Source organism: Dermacentor albipictus, chromosome 5, assembly GCF_038994185.2.
Source record: "Dermacentor albipictus isolate Rhodes 1998 colony chromosome 5, USDA_Dalb.pri_finalv2, whole genome shotgun sequence".
NCBI classification, from domain to species: domain Eukaryota; kingdom Metazoa; phylum Arthropoda; class Arachnida; order Ixodida; family Ixodidae; genus Dermacentor; species Dermacentor albipictus.
Window position 1 is genome coordinate 85,161,516 of NC_091825.1, and position 21,338 is coordinate 85,182,853.

Genomic DNA, 21,338 nt, shown 5'->3' on the forward strand with positions numbered 1-21,338 from the left:
TGTTGAGGAAGTCATTTTTAAGTTCAATCCAAACGTCTTCACAATTAGTTACATTAAGTTCAAGATCGTTCCTTCGGTTGTAAGTAATATCTGAATAAATATACAGTGCTGCGCCGCCATTGTTGCTGAACGGACGATTGGAGTATTCAGGAACAAAACTAAAAAAACAGAAAAGGTGTTTATTGTGGTCGCTCAACCAAATTTCAGATACTCCGATGATTGAAAATCGGAAGGTGAATGAAGAAACGAGATCGGAGAGTTCATCGAAGTGCTTGCGCAGACTGCGCGCATTCAAGTGCAAGACAGATCGCTGATGATTTGAAAGAAGATTGTTTAACTGGTTAGCTGTGAGATAGGTCGAAATTGTGAGACTTGCCTACGGGACAGGCGTGGCGCAAAAGTGAATTAGAGTTAGGTTAATACGGAAAGGTCGGATTCGGTTGCGATGCGAAAGACGCGGCTTTCAGTTGTTTTCCGGGCCTTGATTTGACAGTTTTCTGTCCACAGAAATCTCCAGTTCTTCGTTTCTTTCAGACCCAAGGCTTTTGAAAAGAGAGCTTTGTTTTCAAGTGTTAAATGTTCATTAACGAAGACGGGGTTCCCTTTTGCTGTTGCGAGGCCAATATCACTCAGGCAGAGTCTAGCTTTCCGTGCTTACGCGACGAACTCGGCTTTCTTCGTTCTCGAGCAGAAGCGAGCGATGATGTTTTTATGTTCTGTTTTAGTAGGAACACGATGAACAGCGTCGAGGTCAGTGGCCGTTGCTGGGCAACCTATTTTGTTGCCAATAGTTTGTATGACTCACACACAGTCCTCTCCTTGTGTGCAAGGGATGCCCTTAATCTCGACGTTGTTTAATCAAGAATATTGCTCCAGTTCGCCAACTTTCTTTGTGAGAGTGTTGTTGTTTGCTTGTAAAGCTTTGTTTTCGGATTTTAGCTCTTTGTTTTCGGCGCTCAGCTTTTCGACGAGTTTGCTTAGAAATTCCACGCTAGTTTCCAAGCTATGAGCTCTTTTCTTGAGTTCTACGACTTCTATGCCCGAATTGCTCGTCCTCAGCAGAAATTTCCCAAAAATGTCATCAAGAGAGAGAGAGAGAAACAACTTTATTTGCCACTGCCGGGTACGAAGTTAGGGCAGGTAGGCCTAGTGCGGCTCCCAGGTGGGGGCGACGTCTTGGGCCCACGAGACGGGTGCCAGTTGCGTTTTCTTGTCTGCTCTTGTCAGCAGCTGGTTCTAACCCTCCTCGCAGGGAGCAGGCAGCAATGATTGTGGGGGAGGGTCACCCTCGCATCCCCAGAGAATGTGTGCCCGAGTGGCGAACACTCCATGGTCGCACTTAGTACTTACGGGATCGTAATCCCCTCCAGTGATTAAATAAAGCCTAGAATGGCTGAGAATTGAATTAGTCTGAAGTCTGCGAAGCATGGTGGCTTGCGCTCGTTCGAGGTCGGGGTGGGGAGGCGGGTAGAAGTTTTTCGCTTACGTTTCCAAGGTTGGATTCAATGTCATCAATTCTTTTGGCAAGCTCCGCATTTGTAGGCATTGTTCACCGACCACACCCGGAAGGCCGCAGGAGACGACGCAAGCTTGGCAGTACAAGTCAACACAAGTTCAGCAGCAATGTTTGGCAGCGGCTGCAGCAATACTGGAATCACAAATGACAACGATGCATGCGCATATGACTAACCTGCGGATACAAAGAACGTTGGTCAGTCTGTGTTCCTGTTGTCACAACCGCTGCCAGAATAAGGTGCCGGTACCGGTGCGCCTCCTCATATCATTTTCTCACGGCGGGCTGGTGGCGCAAGCGCAACGCTGGCTCCGATAGCACCGAAGATTCTTTAATGGCACAGATGCTGTAGGCCGGGACACACACGGAAGCAGATAGTGGTACGTTGGTCACGGGGAGTGGAAGACGGCGACACAAGCCTGTGGGGTTCCCTCGCGCAGCGTGCGCACCATCCTAAAGTCAATAATAATGCATTGGTGTCTTGAATACCAGCAATATTTATTTGGTGGAGCTTTTACTAAATTGACAATACAAAATGACGAAACCGTTCGTACCTTATACCCGATAAGATCATAAAAAGAAGGGACTGATGGCTTTCTTTTGCATCACTCCATGCATGCATTCGCCAATGCACTACTCCAAGTGAGTTTCGCCTCCGACTTCGAATTTCAGACGACCACTGTCAAGGCGATGTTAAATCTAGGCAATGAAAAGAACATAGCAGCCTGGGCGTCCACACCAGAGCTCTCTACGATTCTGTTAAATAGTAAAAAGTCGACGAAGGCACTCCCAAACTATACCAGTCTACCAAGTCCGAAGCACAAGATTCTCATCACGTCCTCGTAAGAGCTAGAAAGCAGACTCCTTCTTCTTTTTGGCAGCATACGTGACCAGAAGCACGTATAAAGTGTGCCTGGGCTGCATTCAGTTCTTCGTCTGCAGTCTTATTGGCTGTGGAGATGCTTCTTTCTTGTGTTTTGCATTTGCGCGGCACCAGGCAAACAAATATTGTGTGATGTTCTGTGCACTTTAGCAACCAAGGTTGAAGATCAGCTTCCTGCGCACTCCAGCAGCACTTAGGAACCTATAGCGTAACGACAGTGTTCTCATCTTGGGGGTTAGATGCGGCGACATTTTTTTCAGTCACTGCTGATACGGGCCAGAATAATTAGATGACGAAGGTTACATGGGAAAAAAAGAGCTTTTGTTTCGCAAATAACTAGCCTTGAATCGAGTTCTTCCAAAATATTTGCATGTTTGAACACTGCAGTGAAAGTTTAGGATTATGGCCCCTCCCACCGTAGTCTCTGAATCATGAGTAACGATGATAAACCTTTCCGCACTCCTTCAACCTAATCTCACTGGCAGCGGTTGTAGCGTGTTCACGAATCACGTTTCCTTAGCCTATATTCAGGGCTTTTCTGATCGAACCCTGGAACTCCCGTCCAAAACAGTTATAACATTCATATGTTATAACTGTTTCAATTCATATATATATATATATATATATATATATATATATATATATATATATATATATATATATATATATATACACACTTAAAAACCCCGGCTAGCAGTAAGGAACCTGCTCATGCAGCCATACCTTTGAATTGCAAAGGCAGCATCACAAAACAGTGGGCGCGTTGATATCGTGCTACACACGGTTTTTTTTTTACGTCATTTACACTTTACGAGGGCGTTGACATGCAAAATATTTGCTCGCGTAGTTCGCAGAGGAGCTCGTTTATAAAGTATTTCTTATCTCACTTAAATGACATCGAGGACAACATCCATGCTAATGATTTGCTTTAGCCACTTATTATCAATTGCTATAAATTTAATTGAACTAGCTTCATTAATTACGAAGAAAACTGCGCAACTTACTCGGTATTTAGAGGTTACCAATATGAAAATTCGAATGATAAAATATGACGCAAAGATTTAAATTGGTTTGATTTTAAAACTTGGTGCGGTTAAGAAAATACATCCGGCGTATTGATGACGTAGTACACTGCTGATAGCGGAAGTGCGAAAGCTTGGACAGGTTTTCTCCCAGCATGAAAATGGGACCAGGGCAGACTGAGCGGGGTCTTTGAACAAGCTTTAGAGTTAGTTGCAAGTCAGTGATCTGTCTGCTCTGTATAATTTATTTTTCCAGTTTTAAGATTGAAATTAAGATGATGTACCCCCAACTCACCGAAGTCTGTATATTCATCACCTGGGGAGCAAGCCGTAGACAAGGGCACAAAGAGATGAAGAAATAAAAGTGATGCACGTATTTGTGACTGATGCGCTAAACAGTAAACAACTTTAAAATATATTAGCTGCTTTTATTGTGTGTGTTCTTGTTTTGTTGTGTCCATGCTTTGTACCGAAAATTTTGTGAGACACTCACGCCTTCTATTTAATTCTATTTTGTGCGTGTATGTTATTGCTAGACGACACCTAAATTAGATCAAATATTTATGGTAGAAAAGAGCACAAAGGCAAGATTCTTGCGGTGGCTATATGTGTTATTCGGTCTCTTAGCTCGCATATCTTCACTTTATGTCACCCGTTTAAAAGCGTAATTTAGTATAGTGATAGGTGATTTCACAATGATTTCCTGCCTAGATGACAGGCCCATGTGGCTTAACAATTAGAAGCTTTGAATGTACCTGTTAGCGCTGTTTACTACATGCGGCTTCATGGCCCTTACTTGTGCAGGTATGTAGAAATACTGTCCATCTCAAGAATTTCCCGTTCGTAAATAATATTTCTATAGCTTCACCATGCGAGGAGTACTTTCCAGCCTGTCACAGATTACCTGATTCATCCCCATTGCCTTAACAAGCGAGAAAGAAAAAAATGAAAAGCTATAAAAGAGGTAAAGAAAAGAACACAGGCATGAACAACACTTCACTCAGTCACGAGCAGTACAGACGAGAATCCAGACCCATGGTTGGCAAGAATTTCAGCACAGTCTTGAGAGCTTCATATCGAGTTAAAGCACGAGCTTTCGAAAAACAAGGTATCACTATATGCGCAGCTGGACCAAGAATAAGCTGTTGAAGATTGTTCAGAGCAAGGTTCCACTCCTCTACTCTGGTCTGCAGGCGGATGGGCGCGGTTGTTACAATCGTTAGCCCGGTTCTCTTTCTGTTTGTGGTGTTTGTATATGTGTACATGAATATAATAATATTGGAAAACTGTGCTTGTTGGGGAAGGCTTTATCTTCCACAACTATGAATCATTAATATTTTCTAATTACACAAGAGGAGCAAGTCACTACTGCCGCTTAATTTCGAAAGCTGCGCCACACGCAATGATAGGAACCTCATTTTGGGGCGTCTGAATCAGTTTCACCAACATGAAGTTCTTGAACATAGGAGAGCTATTTGCATTTCGCCTCTATTTAAACGCGCCCGCCGTGGCGTAATTCCATCTCGCGACCATGTAGCCAGCAGTAAGAGGATGTAGCCTCGTAGTAACTGTCAAGCTTGTAGCCAGAAGTATAGGGTTCCATTGCGTTATCAGTGTTAATTGAACTGATGCGCATAGGTGCGGAACCTATCAGGCGGTGATCCTCTCTATTACAAGGCGACACTGATGCAAGCGGGAGCGGGAAGCGAATAAAATACCACCTATGTCATCCTAGGCAACAAGGAACTTAAGCCTTCCTCGCTGTTTAAAAAATAACTTCAGACACCTCTGTAGCAATGGTACTTGCAGAATCCTCGCCTTGCATGATAAGCAGTTCGCGCGTTTCCCAGTGAACACATCGTGAGCATGCAACACCGGCAGAAAATAAGGCAGCCCGACAAGGCTCCTTCTCTGTATTATAATACAACTGTACAGTTGTAGCGGAAGAGGGAGACGCAGTTATTTGTGCATTTTCAGACAAAGTAGGAAGTATAGAAATTGGAAGAAGATGGAAGGAGAAAAAGAAAAGTAAGCACTGGACTGAGCAAGCCCATACTCAATTGGTACGCTGAGCCGACAGAAGAAGGACGGCACAAAAAAAAATGTGCGGGACAGCAAAACAGCAAAATGGGATATCAGGGAACGGAACGTCGCGTAAACAGCAAACTGACCTGAATACAAATAGCGACGCGAAACCGGGAAAATAATAAGGCGAAGTAGCTTGCTGCGTATCACTGCTTCACGACTCTGCTCACGTTCCATATTCAACGCATATGCAACGATGAATAGTAGCTTTCGGCACACGCCCCAGGCGGACATTGATCAGCACTCTTTTTGACTGCTACAAGTTAATTTTACATGAGAAAAAAGAAAGCATGACATCCAGGTTCGAGGATGGAGTACTGTGTGTTCTTGTCAAGCTGAAAGGGAGCTCATTTCTAAAGCATGATTGTTTCGCCGAGGTTTATGGCAAATGCTATGTCGGAGGGGCGAGGATAGTTTGCATTGACTAGGTGCAGCATTTGCCGGCACCGAGTTTTGATCCCGCATTGTTTACGAACAAACCATCAGCACAACGAAGGTTTTCTTCAGAGTTCTCATAACTTTAATTTCAGTTCAAACAGGTGTCGCTGCACGTGCTCAAATGTCTAGCGGGTAAATGATACGTTCACAATGGGTGTTTCAATCATACATATTGTATGTATTGCATAGATTGTGAGCAACTCAATTTCAGAAGCTGAATTTCAATTTCAACAGCCCAATCTCGATTTCCGTAACTAATGCCGCAGTGCCTTCATAGCGGCTGGCACTGATGTTCATGTAGGCCAATTTCCAAGAATAAGTAATATACTTACCTTCTTGGAAACCCTTCCGGCTTGCAACGCAAAGACAAATCACGCAGATATTAAATGCGGTACTTCTGTATGAACGGCTGCAAATATTGTCCAGGTCTCTCGCGTGCGAAAAGGTATAGCTCATCCTCTTAGAGCTGTCATGGATCTTGTTAAATTTCTTAGCTTTGTGTACTACACTATGATTTTCAATTTACGCACTACACCATTTGATGCTGTTAGTGTTATTTTTTACATATGTATTCTGGTTTCTTCTTCTTTTCGTTGTTCGCTTTACGAAATCCTTTTTTTATGTACCGTATCAACATAAGAAGTCCCGCCTGAAGTTCCACCTTCTGCATACTTCCCTACATCTCATCGCTGTTCTGTCACTAATAATAAAGATTGATTGATTGATTGAAAATACATATCTTAATTTGTTCCTTTCGCCCTCTGTTAAGGCCGGTGGTGGTTGGACTTTCCCCTGCAATACAGAACGCCGACGCAAAGGCGCTAATGCAAAGTGCCTCGCGCAGCCAAGCTACACGGCGGGTTCGTCATGGAACGCTGTCATTGCTATTACAGAAGCACTTCCCGTCGTGCGAAAGGTTCGGGGAATCTGCGGATTTACACGCTCTGGTTGAGCGCTTGGGAAGGAACTGCAAGAACACTGTTGTCCATTAGGTGCACATTAAAGAGGTTCCAGGTGGTCAAAACGTACTCCGGAGCACTCAATGCGACGTGCCTCGTAATGATATGGCCCGCAACCCCCCCCCCCCCCTACCAATATAAATATTTAAATTTTTTAGGGTGCACGCACGAACACGTTATGCATGAGCCGTGTATTGCATCTAATGCTGCCGAGCTTCTCTCTTACGCTTTACTTTGAACACGCCGCGATATCTTGTGGCGCTACCGCACTGCCCACGCGTAGCTTCCGAGATTCGTGGCATGCCGGTGCGTGAGAATGCTGGGAACTGTTTCCTCGCCGCCCGCGCACAGTCGTGGCTCAGCACAAAAGCGTTGGGCTGCTGCGAGATTGATTCTGTCCAGTATGGGAGAATACTTAAAGAATTATATTTTTTTTTCTTTTTATTGAAGAGCTGGGTGCAGGAGTTTGCGTACAGCCATACCCATGCGTACATGAATAACGCAAAGTACGTTCCCCAAGAATTAGAATTGCATTGATTTCTTTAGAATGAAATATACGCCTTAAACTCAAACTCATCATTCCTTTGTTAAAGCAAACAATTTTCTAGAAGTTTTCAGTGATTCGCTAATATTGATAATTATTTTCAATTGGTTTTTCAGAATTTTTTTTTCTCGCACGCATGCTTAAGGTTACTCTCCTCTTACCCATTCATGCACAAGCGAATTTTATCACGACTGTACTGTGGCGGCAATGTCAATAAGATACTTCACTACGCAGATGAGAACTTGAGGCAGTAATAGTAATCATAAAAAGGCACGGTATTGCTCAAGAATTTATTGCAGATATGGAATGGATTACGAATAGCTTCAAACGCCTGAGCCCAAAATCATCAGTTTAATTAAATGGAAAATCACGAATACTAGCACTATCCACCAATATTATTCATGCGTTTTCAGAAGTTTTACTGCAATAAAGAATTTTTTTCTTCGCTAGCTGCGGTTACTGCTCACTTCAAGTCCTGCCTCCTCTAGTCATGGGGCGCAAGATGAATGTCAGCTTTAGAAAGAAGATAACCTGCTCTATAGAGGCGCGTTGCCCGTCGCTTAAATAAGTATTGTATTCGAATGCCACAAATCACGGCACAACATGCATTATAGTTCGTGAGAAGCATTTGAAAGAATGCGCGGTAAAAATGAAATATAATCATTGGCATATCCTATAATCATTCTTTCTTACAAGAACTTAAAAAAGTAGGCCATTAATACGGGGGCATGACTACTATACAGCAAAGCCTTTAAGGGAAGTTCAAAAACAATTTCTGTGCAGCAGACGGAATGTGAAAAGTAACAGCGGTCATTACCATATGTCAGTCACAGAACAGCAATCAACGCAGCCTGTGAGCAGTCCGGAAGGGGCCGTATAACAAGGGCTTTTGAGAGAACGCGCAGGCACACGTCTGCGTCGGTAATGACTCATCTCCATTAAATATTCGGCCTGAAGTCAGCTGAGATGTCTATACGGGTATGCAAATAGCTTATATGCGTGATGCATGAGGTGTGCCCCGCTACTCTCTTGCGCATCATCTCGAACACGATGCGCCTCCTGGCAGTGCCACCACGAAATTCGAGAATAACCCGCCTCGCATACACAGGGATCCAAGTTGGGGTCAAGACGCTCATTGACGAGAAACAAATACCCAATGACAAATACCCAATGACCCATGCTCAGTGGCAGATAGCAAACGGCGCATGCCCACGTGAACTGCCCACATCTCATATTGTGCTACCTTCCGGATCGGCCCACATTTTTGGACTCGACGATCCTCGAGATGGGCCCACATTTTCGGGCGGATAGGTGAATAGCTAGAGAGCTGCAAATGTAACCGGTCTTACAATGCCAAGAATGCTATTCGCAGTCAAAGCCAGCAACGCAATCTTCAACAAACCATCGGAACGGGCACATAGACGCAGCCGTAGCGTGCAGGATGCAGGAACATGCGTCGGATGTAATGGTGTGTAGATAAATACTAAGCCAAGTAAGTTGTCTGTAGCGTTGGTATACATGTTCATGAAAAAAAGATATTAGCACCAACGTGTACTAGGAACAAGAAGGTGACAGGACGAGTGCCCTTGAAATAGTCATCGTTCTGGAAGAGACATTACTTGTAAAGAACTTTGCCAGTGAAACATGAGTAGGTGCAACAATGGCTCGTCAACGCACGCAGAAATTATAGTGCATATACTAATTAAATAATATTCACGTCTTCGATGATTATTTGCATCGCTCAGGCTTTCCTAACGACTTCGTCGATTGCGATAAGCCTCAAGCAGTTTACGAGCCGTAGTGTTCCTGCTCTTCCCTAGTATCTGCAGCAAGGCTGTATATATTTGTGAGCTTGTTATTATAAAAACTAGTTGTGCTTTAGGTGAACACACGCCTTATCATGTTCCAAATGTCATCGTATTATTCTGCGCTCGTTTAACTGTTGTATAATAAAGACTAAACTGAGTTATAGTGAAACATTTGAAAAGGCTGTAATATATAGCAAAGAAATTGCACAGACTATAGGCTTCGAGAAAAAGACTTCGAGCAGTGGCAAAACAAACCCTTCTGACATAAGAAGAGTGTGAGAACTATATCCTACAGAACTTCACTGTCTTCGATGTATGAGTTGCCGGAATTAGCCTATATATCCGAAATTCTGAGGTTAAAGGTGCTTTTTACTCCGCACAATATGTTAGGAAATGCGTGTGCCGTTTGGCAGGAAGGCGATGGCCAGTCGAACGGAAAAGAAGGCTTTACAGACGTTACGCACACACAAACATGATTGTAACGCCCTGTGGAAGTAGATGATACGGTTTCTTTTCATTGCACTCGCTTTTAATGTACAGCCGACAGGTCCAACATGTCATTTGCCACATCAAAGATAAAAATTAACAGAAACGATCGCTGACCTGCCGAACAAACCTCAACTTTAGTTGCACTGTCGCGAGTACGTATAATCGTGCTAAGCCAAATTCAGACAAAAAAATTAATTGCGCCCTGTGGTCGAGGCGGGCGCTATCAGCAATCGCAGTGGCCTATGTGAAAATTCACTTTCGAATGTCCTCTATAAATAGTTGTAATTTTTAACCCATTATTTTCCGAAAATGAAGACGTGTGTCCGTCATTGACGGGTCGGCATGGTCTTTCCTACATACTGTGGAGATAGTTTTAATTCATATAGTAATGAGAATAGCATTATCGGCATTGTAAAATGACTGTTCTTTCTGGCTAGCTAGCCAAAAGTTTTGAACTATCCCGAAGCTAGTGCAGTTTAAAAACTACTCAGGTAGATATCGCCTAGGACGATAGCAAATTCGTGTCACCTTACGGTGCCGTGTCCCGTCAAAGGTTCCCGCCGGCGCAGGAAGATGTAAATTCAGATATAGACGTTTTAAATGTTTCAACATCTCAAAACAGCAGGAAGAAACTGTATGTCTTGTCGCATATAAAGTCAACTAGGGAAAAACGTAAAGTACAATTACTTTGTGCTCACTCTGCACAAACAGGAAGCATTTTGTAAAATACCCTGCAAAATATCACCCAAATTATTTAAGCTACAGGGTGTATATATCACTGTTCATTGTATTGTGCGCATGCAAGCTAGTTTGCAATACACTTGTCAAAATCTCTTTGCGCGAGTATTCGCTTCAGAAATGCATTCTTGCAAAGATAAGAACATGCGTGGTGCACTGTTCGGTGCATTGGCTTGAGAGCATTTAACATGCAATTTATTTCCATAGCATTGTTCATTCGCGCTTTGGAGAATTCGCAGCTAGAAAATGCTTTCCTAGTGGTGCGACAGGTCGTGAGGGCAACAGCAGGAAAAGCTATAGGCCGTTATATGTCCATTTGATGGGTTAGAAAAGCGAAACACACAGACTACAATGAAGCTGTAGAAAACCCATATGCATTAGTATAAGCGGAACTTGAGCGACAACTGGCTATTCGAGTGACTGTTCCTTCGTTCTCCCGGCTGATCTAGGCTAAAACTGAGAACAGAGCGAGACAACACACATATGTAATTAGATTGTCGCTTAGTCACGTCACCAGAGTTAATGAGTAGATTTTATTTTAAAGGCGAAAGCGTCAAGTGGCTCGTTGCAATGGCTCATACCGGAAGGAAGCGACGTCTAGTCCAGCGATGAAAAAAAATATGATGCAATAAATACCATCATCAGGAAAGATTCTTACCCCCGTAAGCAAGCAAAGATGCAATGAATGGATATGAACGAAGAAACGAAAGAAACAACGAAGGAAAGAAAGAAAAAAAAACGAAAGACGGACGCAAAGAAGAAACGACAAAAAGAACGAAAGAACGTACAAAAGAGTGAACGAAATGGCAAAGAAAGCAAGCAAGAAAGAAAGACGGAAGGAGAGAGATAACGAACGAAAGAACCTCTAAGTATTGCATTAGGTGCTCGCATGTGTGGTCGAGGAGGTCCACCTACAGCGCCATACGTTTACCATTTAATAAAGCAATGAGCAACAATTAATGAATGAACAGCAATTGGTGGACGTTCATGATTATATTGCGCGTAGTGTTACACAGACGAACAAGAGGGGCAGACAACGTACGTCCGCGCCCTGTCCCACTCGTTCGACAGTGTTACACTAAGCGCAATATCATCATATACGTTTACTTCACAGTGGGGCTCGTTATGCCTTGCAAGAAGTCTGACCGCTCCGATCGTGTAACTTAATGCATTACCACGTCGGCAGCAGGCTTTCGCCTTCACGTGTTGCAGGAGTGTAACATGCTTCCGAATTCTCTTGTTTCTTTTACTGGCGGTCTTTCAGAATAGCGTGGCGGTGTCGGGCGCAAGTGACGCTGTCAAGAGGAATCGACAGCTCTACGCCGAACACTCGCGGCTTTCCGAGCTTCTGGGCACCGCTTCCCCGGCGCATGGCCTTCCGCGCGCTTTTCAGCTGGTGTTGCCGTTGCATCACGAATCTGCGCAAAATCGATATTCTCATTTATATTTCGTTGAGGCGTTCCCGCACAAGCTAGCGCACTCATTATTTTTGGAAACAATGGCAAAGGTTATGGCGCTTCTATGACTGCGACCATCGATGTGCCCAGTCATCAATGATGAGGGACGTAGGAGGACAGAGCACGCCGCTCGCAGGTTAGCGAACGGACGATGTATACTATGTGCTCTAATATCACCACTGCTTAATTTCGATCGCCTGTGGGGCGCATTGTGTGGACAATGCTGCGAGCACATGACGGTTCCCTTCTTCTTCTTCTTCTTTTTTTATTTTAGTTTACATTGGCTATAAATGTACCAGCCTTCGTCGGATTGCCTAATGATTTGCAATCCCTATCATTGCTTGGCTTTTATGGCAAAAGTGTGACTTACTATTCTTAAAAAGCGTGTAATGAACTACTCACGTTGAGATTTTTGGTGGAGTAACTGGCGGGAGACTGGGAAAAGGGTTTTCACAATACAAGAATGAAACAACCACCGAACGTGCCTTGCTATAAAGCACGCAATTCTTGAAAAACTGGTATGATGTGGGACACGTGCTTGAAACATATGGAATTTGATGACAGTGGAAGTGCCGTTTGACAACTCATATTTTAGAACTAAGGAAAACGGTGCACATGCCCGTTCATAGAAATGCTGATTTTAGTATTCCGTGACATAAAGAGGTTTACTTTTCAGCAAAGAAGCTCCAGTTCAAGAATGGATCAGTGAGTGTTCACTCATTCAGGCGTACGCAATAGCGTGGTGTAATAAATCGCCTGCTGCAATAAAAATCTACCCTAATATCGTGTCCATTGGTGTAATATATAGGGTTCATGTTTCCTAGTTCACTGTGACTTAGATATGAATGTTTTCAGGATGTATACATGAATAGGCATACCTTTCGTTTTACTGCAGCGAGACGGCATCGGCTGCTTTGATCCTTGTCGAAGTCGATGTATGCCAAGCGTTGTGAGCAACAAGTGAAAGAAGATCACTGATCACAACCACGCTTAGGATTTATGCTTGGCAGCCCTTGAGTTCTAAGGAGTGTACAGTGTCTGCGTGGCACTGGTATCGGGCACTGGTATCGGGCACTGGTATCAAACGGAGTGGATCAAGGGAGGAAGCGTGTGCTTCAATGTTCCTCGTGCATATAACTTATATTCCATGTAGATATGTGGGACGCGGTTTTCACAAGAATTTTACAAGGCCTACTGCAACAAATATCATTTCACTTTTCAAGGGAGCAGCTGTAGTAAAGACGATGAACTTATCGTGTCTTCCGCAACTCGCTGTGTATAGCTACGAGTAAGAAGAGAGTATCCGAGTCAGTGGTTTTTATAAGTGAAAAACTCATGTCGGATGCTGACAAATAATATGCTCAAAACTTGAGCAATATTGTTGGTTAAGCAGGTTGTTGAGAAATTCATTACACTGTGCTGCGTACACTGCAGTACACTGCAGTACGCTCTTCTGAAGTTATCGGAGACTGAATGAATCAATGAACGGCTACTAAAGGGGCTTTTCTATTGCCCACCTTGCATTGTGCAATTTGACCGGACGATTTAGTTATTCTGTTTACTTGTAGTACTTCTTTGCGCACTTACTAGACTTAGCATCTCATCTTTTATTGAAAGGACGCAAAATTGCACTGTGTGGTGAAAATATAAACGGCAGTAATTGAAGTGACACAGCTCTGCTTCTGTTGCTCGACGGAACCACTCTATCCACTTTAGCAACATTCCACTGTTGCTTGCCCACGCTGCGACGGTTCTAGCATTTTTCTCCTTCCAGTGACTTTGGCAATGGCTTTGCCCTTATATTTCAGCACCTTATATTGAAGACCTTACATTGCATGACAAAGAACTAAATGTAGCTGTAAAAGGCACAGTAACAGAAGAAGAAAAAGGAAGACACATACCAAGCGCTACGATCACCCAGACATGACCATAGGCGTCTAATGAGACGTTTTGAGCAAAGGAACTTACACTGTAGTAAAGCATCAGCTCCTTGAGAGGGTCCATGCTTTACTACGGTGAAAGCCCCTTTGTTAAAATCTTCCTATTGGGCACGTACGCAATGACAACAAGCAAATATTGAAGCTCTAGTTGACTTATATTGCAGTTTGAGTTGGTTAAAATCTGTGGGCACGTCATTCAGTACGGGAGGATATAAAGAGCACCCCCCTCCCCCCCACACACACACGCTCAAAACCACAGAAAACAACAAAAAAACACAGAGAACAACACAAAAAGGAGTCGTAGCAGACGCAAGAAAAACGCTAGCAAGCCACCATGGGCGGCAACTTCCGCATTGGGAAATGGTTGCAAAAATATAATTTTCCGCATTCATGCAGAAGACAGAGGTCTGGGAAAGCGCGGCTGTCTCCCACCTAAATGCGGAAAGCTTGATGTGGAGAACTTGAAAAAAAGATAGGAAAAGTTCGAGACGGAAGCTTAGGACATCTGGCTTTAATGTTTTGCACTGCTTAAGGAATCTCTCTGAACTCTTCAAGTGTTTTGCTCACTTCTGCGCAGAGACTGCTTATACACTGAATCAGATAAAACACTTCGTTCAGCTATAAGCCGCTCTGCTTTCTAACTTGAATATTACGGCGACTTGAACAAGTTTCAGTCAAGTCTTAGTATTATGGTGACGACTTATATATGGAACATGCCGCCCGTATGCCAGCGCTCTTACAAGAAAAAAATTTCCTGGCAGGATCCTTACAATAAAGCACCAAGTCAAACGCGCCAAAAGAAGAACACTGATACTTAGAAGTAAGTAGTTGCTTAAAACTATTCCGTATGTTGTAGCGGCGCAAGAATTTCAAGTTACTAGAATACATTAACTGAAAAGACCTCCCCCCTCCCTTTGAACCCTTTCCTATACTCTTCACTGTAGCTCACTAAGCACGACACTTACTGCGCAAATGTGCCTTTAAGAAATTCATGCAATCTCTACATAACTAGGTACTTTTATGCAGGAAAAGTTCATAAAGCTGTGATGTTAAGCTTCTGTTACCTCATTAAGAAACTATAGTATATCTTAATGATGAAAATTTAACCAGTCCCGGGCACACACTTTTGGAATGAACAAGAGCTCGACAGTGCGGCGATGCAGCGGTTTTAAGTTGGTTGAATCTGTTTACGGTTTGTCAAACTGAACAGCGCCCAAGTTGAGACTTGTTCATTTGCAGTTGCATACAAACCATATGTCAAATTACCGTATTTACTCAATTCTGGCGCGATCTTTTTTTTCATGATTTCGTTGCTGGAACTTGACCCTAGCGTTATATTAGAATCACCTCATAACTGACCATTTTGAAAGAAATATCCTGAATCTCGCGCTTTTTATCGTGTCCGCAATATGTACATCTCGATCCAGTCCATAAACAAGTTGCTCCACGTAACAACTTGATTTTTCTTCGAATCAATGCCAATTTCTTATCCCCGCCACGGCGACCACCTTTCGATGGGGGCGAAATGCAAAAACACCCGTGGTACATATATTTAGGTGCACGTTAAGGAACCCCCGGTGATCCAAGTTATTTCAGAGTTCCCCACTACAGCGTGCGCCTCATAATAAGATCGTTCTTTTGGCACGTAATGCCCCATAATTATTTTACCCTATTTTCAGTGGGCTTGTGACTGCTGTTAGGGTTACGGTGCTGCAGCATATGGGGCCTTTCGCGCTTCGACTCCGTTTATTCGTGGCGTTATGGCAACAAAGCTCATTCGGTTTGACGCACGCTTTGAGAGACAACCACTTTTGATGGACGGGAGGACGAAAAACTCCGCTGTGTCTCGGCGGCTCGATGTCAACGAGTCAACGATTTACGAATGCCAAGACCAACTGGAGGGCTTCTTTAAATCTGAGGCCGGTCGGAAGGGCTCTGTGGAATTCATAGTGGCCTGGTAGCGTACCGAAATGAAGTGGTTTTTCGGCCTCTTAAGAAGTACTCATTCTCAAACAAGCTCGAGAATGATGCGATTCTCGAGTGATCGCTTTCATAGGTAGTTTCGCTTTCACGAGGCTCGGCTCGTCCCGGCACCGAACCCCTCGAAGTATACAGCTCACAGCACTCTTGGAACTATATAGAGTATACTTGACACCGATAGCGAGCTTGGCACAGCGCCAAAAACACTTGTCGGGGACGCTGTCAGTGCTGAGTGATGTGAAATTTTGCGAAAGTGAAACCCTTTCGGAAAGGGATCGCCCGAGAAAATTTGTTTGCGAATTGTGATTTCATGAATAGAGCTACCACTCGTCCATTTATCTCGCGTTACGGATGGTTCTTTTATTTATTTCTTTTTTCCTCGTTTGACTTGACTGGAAACTTGACCCTCGCGTTAAAATCATGGTCGCATTATAGTCGGGTAACTAAGGTAGCATAAATCTACAATTTTTCGTTAGGACTTTTTTGCAAAGAGAAACATGAAGACACAACACGCGGAAGGCCCATTTTACATATGGTAATGTTCCGCGCTTTTGTTATGAAATAGTTTTGCCAACTTCCACCATCGTGTCAGCCATCAAGGGTTCCGTGGCGACGAGTACTTTTCTGGGGGCTCTGAAATCGGTATACACGCACTGTTCTGACTATGATATTCGAGCGTTAGTTTTAGAAGTGTAGTGTCCAACCCATTCGCAAAGCAAACCGAGCCAATGGAAAGCGCGTCTTTCTTAAGAAAGGCGTCTTCGGGAGATTCCCAGACGCGAGATTGATGGGTTAAACATTCTTCCTGTATGTTAAATTTAATGTATGCAGGAAGCACACTGTAATTTTGCTCTTCATTGTACTGTATGTTCTATTGCACCCTATTGTTAAAAAACAGCTTTCTTTTGAGCGTTGCATCCATCCAATCTTCCAAGTCATAGGATCAGGTTTTAGTTAAAGCAAATTGAGATAGGCGCAAGTGCGCGGGAATGTTTCTAGTTTTTTCTTCCACACAAATAATATGAGGCTCATCTCAGAGAGAAAATGTAGCTATTCTACACATATTGGTTAAGCTGGAGGTTCGAGGCAATACGCTTGCACAAGTAGCGCAAAAAGCGAACCAAGCAATAATATAGACGTACTTTCCGAGCCCTACACCTTTGATAACGCACCGGTTGTGCAATCAAGTACGTGAATTGAAAATTTACAACTGCTTAGGTAGCGCACATTCAACTTGGCACTCGAAGCTTTTCGTTCCTTTTTTTTCATGTTGTCTTCGCACTATGCAGCTCGCGTGGCTAAATGCAGGTTTTTTAATGTAGCCGTAGATGTTCGCGTGTAAACTTAATGAAACCGAACTGAACACGCTTTCCCATAAGCCTTTGCGTACTGCAGTAATTCCTAATAGAGGAGGACACTAACTCGACAGTGGCTGTGGACGAAATTTCGCTAAAATGATAGGCACGTTCCATATGTCTACTACGCGATTAATCAAAATGATAACTATAATGTCCTGAGTTTCGCGATTACGCTCTATAAAACAACAATTTCCCCACCTTGTTCGAACGAGCTAGTTGCGAACACCTCTTCACTGCCGTGGGGAAAGATAAATTTCACTGAAAAGAAGATAAATTGTTTGCCTATCTTTGGCAGTTGTCTACTTTGACAGTTGCTAAGCTTGCCTAAAGGCATGCTTTTAATGTAAAAGCAAACCACGGCACATAACATAACTCACTTAATACTATTGGCAGCTTCACCTGATGGCGAAGCATCTAAATCGATAGCACGGTTCAGCACTGCGCTTGAGCTGGGGGAGCTACGCGGGGTTCTGACCATATGGGGAGTCATCATAGCGCGACGTGACCCGTGAGACCGATTCTACTGGGCAGCTCATAGTTAAGCACGGACCATTAACTAGCATCGATCAAATTCTATGAACGCAACCACTAACAGTCCCATTCCGATTGTGGCGCGCTGGTTCGCGCCTACCATGCACACCGCACCCGTCAGACATGTTGGCCATCCCATCCTCGTGTTCCGCGGGCGGAGCATTTGTCATCCCTCCCGCCCCCCATGTGTGATGCTTCCAGAAAGTGCTACTGGAGGCCGGCACGGTCATTGACCCTAGTCTCGAGAAAAGTTGCTTTGGAGCACTGGAACATTGTTCAATGACGACTAGTCCCCTCGTAGTGAGCGCCTACCAGGCGAGGAGGCAACGCCAGACGGAGGCAGCCATTGGAGAATAGAGCCTATGGAGTGTCCCCATTGGCCGAAGATGACATAAATTGCACGAGCCCCACGACTGGATGAAAATTACGTGGCCCCTATGGGCTGAAGGGGTTATAAGCCGGAGAGCCATCGGAATAAAGAGAGACGTTGTTCTTGCCACGGGCTGCAGTGTACCATTTGACGTCGTCCGTCGATTACTTTCACTGTTATTTTACTTTCAGCCTATTCCTGTACAGAATGTAAATAAACCGTCGTTTCTGTATGTCCTCCTAAAGATCGGCCAGCTCCCGCACTCAACAGCAAGATCAATTAACGTAATGGGCAGAAGAAGAGCATATCGTGATGCTGGCGGGATGGCGAAGACCTGCGGTGACATTAAAGGCCTGACACCTCGATTGTGCACGAAATGAGACCTATTGAAAATCGTCGGCGTTTGTAAACGCGAAATGAAAGGGATATCCAGATTTAGCTTGACGTTTGCTGTGAGTTCCGCTATGACCAGCGTGTGCACCATGGCCTGGTTTGCACACAGTTCCACAGCACGAACGCTGATGAGTGTGCGCACAGCGCTTATGCCTTTCGGTCTTTCGAGTTTTGCGCGCCGCCAGGAATGTGTTTCGAGTTTTTCTGCGGGGTACGTTATGGCGATATTGGATTAAATTGTTTCGGGTATTTTTTTTTTTGCTTGTGCAGTTTCTACGTTAGCATGTTGGCTGTAGACCGAAATAATTCGGACAATATTGTTGACAGATCAAGGACGTCACATGCCACCGACGTTCTGCGCGCCGAGAGACCGAGGGAGCAGCGGCGGCCAGCAAGGCCGGAGGGCGCACGCAGCAGCCAAGCCCATTGGGGGTGAGTTAGAGCTACACGGACCGTGCGCCAGCTTCCGAGAGCGAGATAGCGGCACGCGCACGCGATCGTCACGACTGTCTCGCCGACGACAACCCGTCTCGCCCCTACCTAGGCGTCGCGTCACCGTATGTACCCCATTGAGGCGCTCTGATGACGTCACGACGCGCTGATGCTTTCTCCCTCACGCAACAGTTGCAACGCTAGCGCATCAGCAGGCGTTCCGTTTCCCCCGCTCTGCTGCGTCGAGGAACGCACGTGACGTGGCGTCACAGCGAATGGGAATTTAGGTGCCGTTTCGCTGCTACAGACGCCGGGTTTTTCGGTAAATGGGGTATTTGATGCTTTCGCATCAAAAATTCCGAGGGCGATACACAGAGAGCAAGAGGCAGACACAACGCAGCATAATAAGGGTCCACTTGGCATCGTCGATTCTGCAGGCAAATGCAGAGCGCGTCACTTGAGACCATACAACCCTTTAGGGGCTCGCTGCGAATGCCCATGGCCAGCGCGTAAAGGCATGCGCCGGGCCAAGCAAAAGTCGCGATAGCACCTCAAGTGTGCGTAAAATTGATGTCGCAATAAAAATAAATCAATATACAACATTTTGCTACACACCCATCAATTACTTAACAAAAATGCTGGCACCTTGCATGTTATCAGTTCGGCATTTCCAGCGCAAATAGATAAACCTATGCAAAAAAAGCCATTCTGCATGCCATGGTTTCTTTAGCAAAACAGTTTTATTATTTCTTTCTCAGTGTTTATCTATTGCGTAAAGCATGTCTTGCGCCTAGAAATATACTGCCGCCGTTTTGCGCTTTCGAGAAACCGTTATTCAAGCTGCGGATCAAAGGCGAAGTTGTACGATGTGAAATGGAATGCTTTATGCCATAAATAAGAGAAATGAAAGCGTACTGCGGCTAGAATTATGTTGGATTTGTCATTTTGTTGTTTTGGTAGATGAAAGCGAAACTCCAGTTACCTCAGAAATCGTTATGTTTTACTTGTATATAGAGAAACGACGGTAGAAAATAACAGACACGTACCCTGTTGGCTGCTCCTTCGCCCTTTCCTTAGGTTCACGGGAAAATTCCAGGAAGCACCCACACACTCTGCTATAAGCTCTTGGCAACGCTACTCGGAAATGAATGAAAAAGCTCTTCTTTCGGCCTGTTTACCTGAGTTTCTGAGTTCTTAGACAACATGTATGAGTGTTTCACCTTCAGAAAAAGCAAGAACTGAAAACGAGAAGTGCTCGTAAATTTCCTTTTGCGATTGAAAAGGGACGACAGCTTCAAAGAATTTCCCACGCTTGAAGCGGCCCCGGGAAAACTCAAACAATGGCCTCCCAGCATTCCGAAAAAGAATATTCATGATGAAAATTCTATTTCTTGCTCCCACATTCCGCGGTTTCGAAATATCGCATACTGTTAACGTGAAAACGAGGTTATTCCATTCTTTATTTCGCATTTTATGACAGGTTGCAGGCTACACGCCTTCGCAGTGCAGTTCGGCGCAGAGAGAGCATGCTGCAAGACTAAGACAGATTGAATTTTGGTCTACTTCCAATGCAACTTAGTGGGGCCCTGCACATTCCAAAGTCATTATTAACCCATTAACAGTTAGTACAACAATATCGTTGACTTAAGAAAAGAAGTCGCACTTTCGCCTGCAAAGCTTATCACCGAGTGCGATAGCAAATTAGTATAGAGCCATAACAAGTAAGGATATTAGTTTTATCGGTCGTATAAACGTCTAAACACCCGCTTACGAACTAAATTAACAAGCATGGTGTCAGCGCGCACAGGCGAACGTGCACAGGTGACATTCGATGACTGCGGACACCCGCTGTCAAAACGTTGGCGTGAGGAAGCGCGGCTGCAGCAGAGAGCAAAGTGTCCTTCTTGCTGTGTATCGCTTGAACGCATACTGAGCGCCGAGAACACGGTACACGCAAACGTGCGAGCACTCTTTCCGCCTACACTCTGGCGCCAAAGCAGATCGCTTTTAAAGTTAAGCCGGTGCGTCCGCACGGGGGCGCAGAGTGTTACGTCCGAAGTACAACGCCCCCTCCCCCGCCTCTCCTCCCCTGGGACCCTAGCGCACAACTGAAGACGGTGCGCGTCCTCCTAGCTTTCCTGCCTTGCGCTCTCGAGGTGGAGCCGCGATCGTCAGCTCACCCTCTCACGCTTTCCCTCGCACGCTTTTCCGTCGCGAGGCGATGGTGTTATGGCCCTTGGACTTTATACAAAACATCCTGGCGACAGCGATGGGAAAACGCGCCTTGAGTGCCAACTGTAACTGCCGTCGAAATAAAACATCTGTGAAAACATCACAAATGCAAATAATATTGGGTATCATTGACCTATCATTACCTCCCATCATATTGACCTATCAT

General features: G+C 44.6%; 1 protein-coding gene across 3 annotated transcripts in view; it reads right to left on the bottom strand.

Annotated features, from left to right (window-relative positions):
* Positions 1–21,338, bottom strand: part of LOC135905790 (glutamate receptor ionotropic, kainate 2-like) — a 352,682-nt gene that overhangs the window by 251,832 nt on the left and 79,512 nt on the right. The window contains exon 1 of one of the 3 annotated variants that reach the window (XM_065436837.2): positions 5,590–5,724. The exons of the other annotated variants lie outside the window; for them this stretch is intronic. Coding sequence (XP_065292909.2) covers positions 5,590–5,680 — 91 coding nt within the window. The 5' untranslated portion in view covers positions 5,681–5,724. Of the gene's footprint in view, positions 1–5,589; positions 5,725–21,338 lie in introns of those variants that run through there. 3 annotated transcript variants of the gene reach the window in all.